The sequence below is a fragment of the Centruroides sculpturatus genome, unplaced genomic scaffold (assembly GCF_000671375.1).
Source record: "Centruroides sculpturatus isolate CEXI.00-Female unplaced genomic scaffold, Cexi_2.0 scaffold236, whole genome shotgun sequence".
Taxonomy (NCBI): domain Eukaryota; kingdom Metazoa; phylum Arthropoda; class Arachnida; order Scorpiones; family Buthidae; genus Centruroides; species Centruroides sculpturatus.
The window spans coordinates 117,784-130,725 of NW_019384403.1; the positions used below are offsets into that span (position 1 = coordinate 117,784).

Here is a 12,942-nt window from a genome sequence, read left to right on the forward strand (position 1 = left end):
TTTATTTATTTATTTCATATTTGCAGACTAAAAATTTACAGGTCACAAGGTGTCAATTAACTACTATGGCCCGTGGAAAAAACGTAAAATTTATTCTGGCCCATGTTATAAAAAAGGTTGCCCACCCTTGTTCTATAATATGCTTCTTGTCTAGCTTTGGTATATACTTGTGAGCACTATGTTGGCCTCTTTATTCCTAGACTTATTACACAGTCACTGGACACAAGATCAGCCTTAGAAAATCAGTTTATTTTCCCAAAAAACATATGCATTTCGGATCTTAAATCCCTCATCAGCTTTTTTTTTACAAATGTTTCAATTTCAATAAATATTGAAATTGAAATACTGTACACCTATATACCAAGGCTAAACAAAAAGCGTATTACGGTATTTAAAAAGTTTCTTAGGGTATACAAGGCTTTAATGTTAATTGTATGTATGTACATTTTAAATACACGTTTTGGACGTAACATGCCCAAACCAACTAAAATTATATCAAAAAATACAGTACTTAAAAGGTTAACCTTTTACGTACTGTATGTATTTTTTGATATAATTTTAGTTTGCTGAAGAGTGCATGTTACACCCGAAACGTGTATTTTAAACACGTATCAACTGAACTAAATAAGGATGATAAAACACCAAGTGTTTGAATTTATTACACTACATAGTATCTAAGAAACAAAGAAGAATTACAACACGGTTTCAGATTATCAAAAATGTTTGTTACTATTGTTACTGCCTATCTAATACTTGGTGCCTCTCATATTTTACTCAAATGCTACCTGGATTACAATGTTTCGATTTCTGGTTTTGAACTTATGACAACTCTATGGTAATAATATGCTTACATAAAATTTTATCATTTGAATTTAAAATTTAAGTTAATATTTTGATTAATGTTTCTTGAAATTAAATTAAATTAACACAGACTATTCATAATAATATATACAGGAAGCGCAACGAGCGCATGACCTTGGTTTAATAGGGAAACTTGTGAAGTTGATTAATCTAAAACAATAGTCATGAAGTTATTATTGAAGACCAAATGAAGAAAGAATAAATATAAACGTAATTAACTTATCATAAACAGGCTATAGAGTATAAAATTAAATGATTAACTTCTCATTTTTTCTGCCGACTATTACAAAACTCGAGGAGAAAAATGCTCTTCCAATAATCGGCAAACTTTGTTAATGCAGTGACATCAAAATATCTCATATTTCAGATGAAATTGGAAAGCTAACAAAGAAACTGCGATTTCTCGCTAGTGAAATTCTCTCTTTTTCATTAGCACCCACTACGTCTTGTGATGTCGAACGATCGTTTTCCCGGTATAAGTGCATATAAAAAAGTAATGGACTTTCTTACACTAAGAAAATTTATGAAAGCATTGTGTTTCTTCATGTTTTCAATAAAGTTAAGTTTCAATTTGTATTGGTTATTTTCATCTAAAATTTTTATTTCCGTGACATTTCTTTTAATAAACTTTATTTTCGTAAGTTACTCAACTCTCTCCAGAAAGTAGTACTATTGACAATCTTAGAAAATCGATTATTATAATAAGATCTCTACTTCTAATAAGAACCGTACAAAATATAATTTCCAAAGTTAAGGTTCTAATTTATCCTTTTTCTCAATGCCGTCAGATTACGTGGTAAAGAAACTGGCATACAAACACACGCAAAAAAGAATATAATTGACATTAATTAACGGACCTTCATATGGAAGGAAGCAAGTGTGGCATTAATTTAAATTAATTAAGTGATTCTTAATTAATTAATTAATGAAAACAAAAAAGCACTTGATTATTAAATAGGTCTCTATTTGTATTTTTAAAGTGTTATAATCTAAAAGTAAACTGCATTTATTTATTTATTAAAACAGAAGACTTTAAATATTCAATATCCAGATAATTGAATTCTGAAATCTTGTTGTTTCATTTTTATTGTGTACTAGCTTCGCTCAAGGAGTTGATATGAGATTGAACACAGAAATTATAATATCTGTATTTTGTATAGTTTATAAATAGAATCAACATTTATGTCATTCATAGATGTCATTTAATTAAAAAACTATTTTTAAATTATGGCAATGGTATTTATATTTAAAATATTTTTGATAGAAAATGTGAAATATGGAAAAGGAGGACGTCATTGGAGAAATATCTTGTCCTAATTGTCATTACAATTTTCATTTTATTCCTTATTTTTATTGTCCTATTTCTTCATATTAAAAGTAAGTTTTGTTATTGTGAAATTACGTTTTATTTTATTTTTCTTAATTTTTTAAAAATTTGAATTATTGTAATGAATATATTTTATTATTTATATTTTAAATACTATTATATTTATATATGTTCTAGCCGCATACTAAAATTTGCCATTGTAAGAAATACCTCGTCATTTCTTGAAGCTCTAGCACATTTGTTTCAGAATCTGTCTAGTTTTCTGTCACTTCTAGAAATGTTAACCTTGTTTCTGCAGATGCTGGCATGCATATTTCGGAACTTGTCAAATGAAACTAAGCATTTCATATAATGTATCACAGATTATTATTATTACATTGCGTAAAACAAAACAGCTGAATGTTTTCGCAAATAACATGAAGATTCCTGGATGTGTCTCCTCAATGGCCATTTTTACATATTTTAAGACTTTGTTTTTGTATGCTTGGCTTATTTTGCTCTATGAGCACATAAGGCTTTTTCCCTAATTTATTTTAGATTCACCTAGCTCACAATAATTACAGCCGGATGCTCAGGTATAGGGTTCAACAGAAATGAATAAACCGCCGGTAAATAATACCTAGGAATTTTCAAACCCGGATTTCATACTGGATTCCCAGAGTGGTAAATGATTCCCTGTATCGCACTAAATTTACAGCGAGACACATTACCAACGTTAGAAAATAGTTATGTCCCATTATTGCCAATATTATATACAATGCAATATTATTTATATACATATATTGTTAGTTTGAGGATTTAACACTTTCTCTTATGTTTACAACTATAATTACTATAAATAAAACAAAATAGACCTAAGCACAATTATGCCGTTCGCTTTTCCTTTTCCTGCTCTGTTAAATATAACAGAGGAAAAGTATGGCAATCGGTCAACAAATGATTTTTTATCCTATGATCTTTATACATTTTTGGATTCAGAGGACTTTGAAACGTCGAGAAATGCAAAAACGAAAAAAAATCGGGGTTTTTTCCTGTATGTATGGACGTTTGTGTGTGGGGAAGCACTTTGTTTACCCTGTTTGAAGTTCAATAACTCCTGCGCTTTTTGTCAAAAATTTCTGAAATTTTGCACGGAGGTTTGTGTATTAAAAGGATTGATTCTATTAAATTTTAGTGGTTAAAGGTCGGCTAGGTGGGAGATAATGGGGGATCGTCATATCTCGAGTAGGGTCGGACTTAATGATGATTTTACTCTTTATTAGAATGTACAATTTTTTTTTATAAAACCTACCCCTACCCTTAAAATTAAGCTTTATGCCATTTTATATTAATTAAAAAGATAAAAGTTTTTAATGATAAAATATTATAGCAGATGTCGCCACACACAGTTTTAAATGTTGCCAGGGAAAATTAAGCAACTCGTTGGCCCACCAGTGGCCGAGTGGACTCCGTCTCCGCTCATAGCGGCGGTGACCAAAACCCTAAACTCTGGGAGTTCAGTTGTGGGTTCGCGCCTCGATTGAACAGGCTGGCAGCTTGAAGTTTTCCGGGCTTTCTCCTTGCAGATGACCCCTAAATAGGGGCCTGCTCCCCATAAAAGTCCTCCAGTAAGGCATCCTATCTCCATTCGTGTATCTTCCGGCCGTCTTCTATAAGGCCAGCTCTTCCGTCGCCTTGCGATCTTATCTCCTGTCTCTCTTCTCTTCGGAGTAAAAGCGAATACAATGCACTCCTCTATGACAAAGGACAAAGAAACTCGTTGCTGGATTTTTTAGAAATGGATTAAACATACAACATTCGTTTTCGTTTCTTCGTTATGAAATATTATTTAAAGCGTTTTTATCAGAAAAAAAAATAATCGTAACTTTAAGTCGCTTTTTTATTTTATTCGTGTTTAACAATTATTAAATATTATTAAATTATATTTTTGTTTTGTTATTACGTATGCAAAAAATGATTATTTTATAAAATTATTTTGCTCTAATTGATATATATTTTAAAAAGAGTATTTTTATCAAATAATTCACAATTTAAAATGCTATAACAGGGACCGTCTAATAATTATGTTACAGTAGAAAGGATAGAGGCAGATTGAGAAAAGTTTATCATTGTATGCGAAGGGGAGAGAGGGAAGCATTGTCTACGTGGACGTTTTGTAATGGTATTAATGGCATACGATTTATTTACGTAATTAGTATGTAGGCTGTTCTTATAAGCCTACATACTAATTGTGTGAATAAACTATCAGAAATATTTGCAGAACTTTTTAAAGTAATTTCTTCAATAAGTTATCATGGAAGTCTGTGAAATATTGTACGCGTAAGTAAAGAGGAGAGGTATAAAAAATTACATTACTGTATACAACAGGAAAGAAGTTCCTTAAAAATTGTTCACGGTTCTACATACGGAAATGTGAAATATTTAGCTGTTTTGTTTTTTCGCCATATTATAATATCCCGTTACACATTACATGAAACACGTAGTTTCATTAAACAGATACCGAAATATACACCCGTGTCAACATCTGCAGAAACAAGGTTAATATTTCTAGAAGTGACCAAAAAACTAGACAGATTTTGAAATCAATGTTTACTACAATTCAAGAAATGAATAGACACTTCTTACAATGACAACTTTCAAAATATGTGTGCAACATATACATTTATTTTGTCATTTGCAAATATCTCTTGAAATTTACACTAAATTGAAAAAGTATCTTATATGAAAGCTTATTATATTGGATTACCTATATGGTCACCCAATATAAAAACCTTCACCATTCTATCTTGTGGATGGGGGAGAGGTAACTTGATTTTGAAAAGGAATCCTCTCAAATTTTTTTTTCCTTTCTTGTATTTTTTAATTCTTTGTACCAAAATAACATTATATTATTTAAAACGATTCTTTTGATTGATTTTAATTTAAAAAGGTATTATTTAAGTATATTTGAAACATAAGACTTTCCTGTAAAAAGAGGTAACAGAAATAAAAAAATATCGCTTTTGGTAGCTGTTATTACGATCTATATATGTATGCCTCTTTAATCCGAAATTAAGTTCGGTAGACTATCATTACAGTTTTCAGGTTATACAATAAAAAAAAGTGTCTAACCTGAAAGCTGTAATGATAGTCTACCGAACTTAATTTCGGATTAAATAGACATATAGGGCCTATATTTAGAAATAAAAAAGTTTATTGAAAAAGATTAAAAGAGAATTTAAAAAAAAAAAAAAAGACATTTTTCATTTTCTTTCTGTCAAATGCAGTACCATTGACTAGAAAATGAATAATAAATATTAATGTTTTCACAAATGATTGAATATGTGATTTCATTTGAAAATCGAATGCTACTCCCGCCAACCCACAGGGGGAAAAGGAATGACTTAATTTCTATTTGGTTCAATAGCTCTTCTAAAATAACCTTCATGAGAGACATTTTCAATTTAATGTATATACCATTGATACAATGGCCAGGATAATTATTGTAAAGTTAATAAACAATTTAAGTCTATTCAATAACTAGTCTTTCGATGTCCTTTAGGCCCACCAGTGGCCAAGCGGTCTTTGTTCCCTGAACACTGGGAGTTCGCACGGATGGGCTGGCCCAGAGTTTTTTGGGTTTTCTCCACATCCATAACGCCTAAATAGGGACCAGTTTTCCTTAAAAAGATTCCCGGAAGGCATCCCCCTAGGCCAGGGGTCGGCAACCTTTTCAGTCGGAAGAGCCAAAATTACAATTTACAAAATTTCAAAGTTTTTAAAGAGCCACAAAATTTTTTTCTAGCCAACAATAAATAGTATCGCGTAAATAAAGTTTTTTGATAAAAAAAATAATCTATTTATTCATAAGAAAGAATATCTAGTTATTCATATATAAGTAGTGTTTTTCACAACAAATTAGATAATAGATACATTCGACGACGGCGTCGTTCCAGAGATTCCGACGGACTGACGACAGTGACGACGCGTGTCACAGGAGAGTGGTGTGGTGAAAAGCGAGTACAAGTGGCTGAGAGATCAGTGCCTAATCCTCGTTAATCGATTCAGAACGATTTTTAAATGTTTTTTTTTAAATAAAATAAAAAATATTTGCGTATGGAACTAAAGAGCCGCAGCTTCACATCCAAAGAGCCACATGTGGCTCGCGAGCCGCAGGTTGCCGACCCCTGCCCTAGGCAGACCGCCCAACTGTTGTGTTGCCATAACTTGAAACAAATCAAACTTCGATGTCCTTTCTCATATCTCAATTTATTATCCTGGCAATTTTATCGAATGTATATTATATTTTTTAGGCCTATATTATATGTTGTTTTCCTGAGGTGTGAGAAAGGACATCGAGAGACTCGTTATTGTACAGTCTTAAATTGTTTATTAATTTTTATGTATATTTCACTAGATATTTGCAATTGATATTATAAATGCACCATTCAGTGCATATGTCTTTTTTTCTTAAAATTACTTAAACGTATTTATTAAAATGAATCATAAGAAACTTTTAATAAATTTAATTAATATTTTCAAATATGTTCAATAGTGAAATATGATCGTAGAGAATCAGTTTGTCTAACACCAGTTTGCAAAGAAGAAGGTTTGGATTATAATAATGAAAAAATTAATAATTACATATTTTTAACAAAATAATTTATTACAATTAATTTTATAAATTTTAGCGGGTAGAATATTGCAACTGTTGGATTTTACTATTGATCCCTGTGAAAATTTCTATAATTTTGCATGTGGAAATTTTATGAAATACAGAAAACGAATGGCTACTTCAAACCATTATTATCATTTAGATGGATATATGAATTCTTTGGCTAAAGGTAATTCTGTAATTTTAGATGAATACTTTGTAAATATTTGTTGAAATTGTAAATATTTATTAGTTGTTGATTTATCAAGAGGTATTAGAAAAACCAGAAAAAAAGAATGAACCCGAATTTGTTAAAAAGTTGAAAATGTATTATCAGTCTTGCTTGAACAGAAGTAAGTAATTAATTAATTAACGGTTAATCAATATAAAACAAATACGTAAACAATGATTTTTTTTAAAGATTCTTCTATACAAGAATCATTTGAATATTTTCTAAAAGAGTTGAAACTCAAAGAGTGGAATCTTGTTAATCAAGAACTGTTTACATTGGAAGAATTAATGGCAAAAACCAGTATCTACCGTTGGTCGTTTTTTTCTATCTACTCTATATATAAAGGTCATTTTTTAAAATTTATTAAGGTAATGTTATATTTTTAATATTTTATTATATCTTGTTTAGTATTATTATAATTTATGTTAAATTTATATATGACATTTTTGTAAAATTATGAAGAATTATATCAAAATTAACAGACATTAAACTGAGGTTATTAAACGATCTAAAGCGTGGAGTTTTCTAGGTTTTCCAAATGTGTCTTTCACACCTAAATAAGTCTTTATTTAACCCAGTTTCTTACAGAAAGTCCTTCAAAGAGGAACCACATTGACAAATCGTCTTCGTCTCCCGTTGCTTTCACTCAATAAATCAAATTAATTTAAGACAATTAATTCAATTGCCTAAATTAAATCTTATTTTTAATAATTAATCAACTAATATTAGCAATACTTTTAAAACGTAGTTTCACTCTCGTAAAACAAAATAATCACAAAGAAATAAGAATTTTAAGCTTTTACACTATTGCTGATAGATTTAACTGATACAATACAGGCGCAATTCCTCCAAATTTTTAATTACATAATATAAAGTAAGTTATGATTGCTGATATATTTAGTTACAATAAATATAAATTATATGATAAAAAATAAAATATTTTAGTTTACTATGCATGAAGTAAGATTCCTAAGTTGTTATACATTAAAAATACCTAGTTTAGCTATTAAGATTGATAAAAATTAATGCAAATCAATTAATTGAGATCTTAGCATACTTCGAATGAAAACATTTTTATATCAGATTTGCTCGAAAATAGCATTTTTTCCCCGGAATAGAATATGTAGTAAATCATCGACATATCTTGTATATTTTATGACATATTATGGATTGTCTAACCTTATTTTGTCCTGTCTTACTTAACAGGCAAACTCGGGCCCCGCAATCAGCCAGTGTTCACTGATTTTATCTATTTGATCGCTGATGAGTACCTCTAAATTGGACAATAGTATTTTAAAATTAAATTATCTGTAAAGAAAGCTATTCTAAAATAAGTCAAGAAATAAAAAAACTTATTACATTATCACATCACAACGATATATCTTTGAAGAACAGTTTTATCACAAATGTTAAATGTTAACTTGTAGTAACTTGTAAAGCTATCTCTAACGTTGAACAGTTTACATTAATTGCTAAAAAAAGAGTTAATCTTTTCCTAATTTAAACCATCCGTTCGACCGTCACTTTTAATATTTAAGTTATTTTTTTATTTACACTGAGACCGATTGCAATAATGCTCAAAGCGTCAACCGGGTAACCCAGAGTGATAACTCTGGGTTATCCGGTTGACGCTTTGAGCATTTTTGCCCTGGGTTACCCGGTTCTCGGTTACGCTTTGAGCAATTTGAAATTGAATCCAGGAGAGCAAAAATTTCTGGAATTTTTCATGGGTCTGTCCTGATATATTAGGACAGCCATCCACTCACTCTTCCTCACTTTCCGCTCGTTCCAATTGCGGGTCGAGTCTATAGCATGCAGGGAGAAAAGACCCCCTAGTGTCTACTCTGTGGACATTAGAGACTTTTTCAAAACAAAAAAAATCCCAAAATCTCCAGGAATTTCTGGAGAGTGCTCAGTCCAAGATATGTCGGACTTCGCCCCTGCCACCCATTATGGGCTACGCTCATAATGGAGCGGTCCTTAGTTCAGAGCGGAAATATCAAAAATATAAAAGAAAAACTTTGTTTTAATATAATTGAATATATTTATCTAATAATGTTTTGTTGCAAATTGTTTAAAGTACAACTAATTTAAACTTTTTTCAATTTTATTGGTAACATTCAATTAACAAAATAAATTCAGAAAATGAATTTTCTTTTCATTGATAGTGAAAAATTATTTTTCGCAAAATATTTCTTAGTGCATTCGATGTTATATCAACATATTTTATATTTCATTATATTTAATTCTTCAAATTAACCAGTTATTTGACTTAATCTATACACCGTAAACCCTTCAATAGACGCTCGGGTGTCTATTGGACAGAATATAATTACCTCCCTGATGTATATAAGAGAAATTTTCCGTCGAAATTACTGATAAAAATTGTGGAAAATACGGTTGAATCTTCTTTCTACTAACACTTCCATGGTTTTTCCCACCCATTGTCTCACAAAGATTTAAAAAAATCCAGAAACGAGTCGCTTAAGCTTTCCCAACAATATCTTGTGGCACCATCTGTTATCATAATTTATTTACAAAACTTGTTATATTTTTAACTATTATAAAATGGAAAAGGCTTAATTTAGAGATTAGAGATAGATTTTATAAAACATTGTAATAATCAGTAAAATCGTTATTAAATCCTATCCTACTAAAGATACACACTTCTTTACCTCCCACCCCCTTGGCATTTAATCACCACAATTTAATAGCATCAATCCGCCTGATAAACAAACCACTCTACAAAATTTCAAAAATTTCCGACAAAAAGCATAGGGTTTATTAAGCTTCAAACAGGGTAAACGAAATCGTGTCCCCCCCTGTTTGATGTTAGTGTATGTCCCGCACACACACTAACATCAAACATCTATACACACACAGGAAAAAACCTGAAATCTTTTGCATTTCTTGACGTTTTAAGATGTCCTAAGCCCAAAAATGTAAAAAATCTTGGAAAACATTTTTTTGACCTATCACCATACTTTTGCTCTGTTACGTATATACGCTATAACAGCCGAGAAAGTAAAAATGGGTTGTTCACAAGAATTTTTCTTCTTTACTTAATATATTATATAAAGTAGAGCGTCGATTATCCGAATCAATTGGGGACTGGAGTTGTTCGGAAGATCGATGTTTCGGATAACCGATTGTGTAAGGAAAAATATATTAATTTATCCCATCTTGGCATTTTTCTCCATCGCGTGTCGCTTCGCGTTGAATTTTCGTGATGTTAAGCCTAACGAAGACTATTGTATCGTTAAAAATTATTTTTTTGTTTTATACGAACAAAATAAATATATTGATAAATATAAAAACAATAAAAAATAATACTTCAGAAGTTAATTTAGTATCAAAAACGTAAAATATTTGAGTAGCCCAACACATAGCCAAAGATTGCAGCGCCACAGCATTGGAGAAAATTTAAATTTTCCGACAGGAATTCTTTCGGATGATTGACTTTCGGATAATTGACGCTCTACTGTATATATATATATAAATATATATATTACCAGTTTTAACTGAATAGCCGGCTTTTAGAGGCGACTCCCCGCCTATAGAAGACCGGTTTCTATCGGAAATTTACGATATTCAAACATTTATCGAAGATATCAAATACATATTCCTTCATTTCAATGCTCACATCTTTATTTTCCACACCACTTTATTCTGAAACGTTAACTTCACTATTTTTTTTTTTGGCTAATCATTATTTCTTAATAGTTAAAATTATTAATTAACATGTCTTCAACTACAGATGTCTATGTCGTTTTAATTAATGCAAATTGCAAAACCTCTATAACAGAGTTAACTGTCATTAAATTTTATAATTATGAAATATTTATTATTAGATTGCTCAACTACAGTTGATAAACGAAGCGTTCAATAAATTATTTTAATTAATTTTTAATCTCTTATTTCAGATTGGTAGAGTATCACAAAAGCTATAATAAAATGATAAATAATTTTTCAGATCAATAAAGGTTATACTATCGTTGGCAATTTTAAATCATTGAATACATCAAATGAAGAAGATTTGCTTAAAGTTAAGAATTGGTATATGCTTTTGTCTCAGATCATATTTTCTGTACTTAAGTTGAAAGAAAACAATAAGGAAAAATTAATTGAAAAAATGATTGATTTACAAATATCTTTAAGCGATGTAAGTATAATTATAATTTTTATAACGTTAACACTTGATAGATAGATAAGTAAACTAATGAAATTCTTATTTAATTACTGAAATGCTTTATTAGCAACAATAAAACAGATAATTACTGAAAATCTATAAAATATAAAACACTGAATTTATACAACTAAGATTTTTTCACTTAGATTTGTTTCTTTTTTTAAAGAACATTAGGTTATCCAGGTGTACATGAGACATCCAGACTAGGAATCCTATGTAGATTTTCAGTAATCTTTATGGTTTATATGACTTAGATCATTATTCCTCGTCTGTAGTTCCTACTAGCCTATTTCCTCTTCAGTTAAATAAATATTGAAACGAAACTGCTGAGCGTATTCATTTTGTTACATTAACAAATCAATTATTTCAATATACAGTTTACCTTTCCTATCTCTATTTATCTGACTTATTGAGTACGCGCTATTGGATATCATAATAAAAATTATGATACGAGTCCTTTAGAAGATAAAACATCAAGTTAGGTGATTCTGCTTGAAATTTGAATCTATTTCCTGCTATTTTCCACGCAGCAATTATACTGAATTATAGTAATTAAAGTACTCCTACTCTATCCTGACAAGAAAAATATATAGCAGTCTAAAAGGAAGCAAATCTGGCATGGTTATATTTTATGATATGCGAGAGATATTTTCATTTAAAACAATTAGTACCAAAAGTCACTACTGTGGCACTTTTGACACAGGATTGTTTTGCAAGCAACAAACATATTACCTGCATAAGTCATTATGCATATAGAAACCATTTAGGGATAACGATGTAGGGAATCTGTAAATGTGGTTTTCATTCTAACGGTGTAAGAGACGATAAATAGCGATATTGAAGATCCTGAAGGCGATAAACACTGTATTCAACAGCCGATCGTAATTCATTCTCTATGATGATTCTCACATGCAGTGTCATACTGTATTTCAAGATTGCCAAATTTGCAATTTCCTTGATAAATCACACTTTTTAAGTCTTTCCACAATTAAAAATCACTCGAATTAAGATCGGGGAACGATGTGATCAGGCGGTAGAAACGCAGGACTAATCACTATTATTGATGAATTTTGTAGAAACAGCTGTAAGCAATACAATTTGCATAGATATAAGTGAATAAGTGCCTATAAAGAAAAGTCACCTTGGATAATGTTAATTTTGTTCCAGTGATTGTGAATGGACAATCAGAAGACATCAAAAATTATTTTTTGTATTTAGTCCTTAATATTTCGTTCTGAATATTGTAATCTGCGATAAACAGCGTTCATCATGCACGAACGGTTTCGTCCGTGTTGCATTTGGAGTACGATAAAAATATTGAGTGCCTCTCAGGGCTGTCACAGTACACATCATACAGAACTAGTTTCCTCGAAGAAGAATGGTCCAAGGATAAATGTTGTTCTGAATCAAGATTAGACTGTAATTTTTTGTGAGTGCTGGGAAATCTGCTGGAAAACGTTAAAGTTTTCAATGGCGATATTTGTGTGTCTTTACTTTTCCAAACAGATGAAAATGTGCCTCGTCCTACAGGATTTCCGTGGACACTTCTATTTTATCAAGAAAGGCCGAAGTAAAGGTCGCGACTTTGTTAGTGAAAACTGCAGAGTAGCTAATGTTACACGTATACCAATGCATAAACTAACTCGGTACAAATCTAAATTATGCCATTGGGTGCACCCAATGGCAAAATTTAGATTTGT

General features: G+C 30.5%; 1 protein-coding gene across 1 annotated transcript in view; it reads left to right on the forward strand.

The window, feature by feature from the left end:
• The window catches only part of LOC111618718 (endothelin-converting enzyme 1-like), a 50,601-nt gene that overhangs the window by 8,246 nt on the left and 29,413 nt on the right, over nucleotides 1-12,942 (forward strand). Inside the window, exons 2-7 of the mRNA XM_023360288.1 lie at nucleotides 2,126-2,238; nucleotides 6,723-6,776; nucleotides 6,859-7,011; nucleotides 7,091-7,174; nucleotides 7,243-7,421; nucleotides 11,027-11,215. Coding sequence (XP_023216056.1) covers nucleotides 2,126-2,238; nucleotides 6,723-6,776; nucleotides 6,859-7,011; nucleotides 7,091-7,174; nucleotides 7,243-7,421; nucleotides 11,027-11,215 — 772 coding nt within the window. The remainder of the gene's footprint in view (nucleotides 1-2,125; nucleotides 2,239-6,722; nucleotides 6,777-6,858; nucleotides 7,012-7,090; nucleotides 7,175-7,242; nucleotides 7,422-11,026; nucleotides 11,216-12,942) is intronic.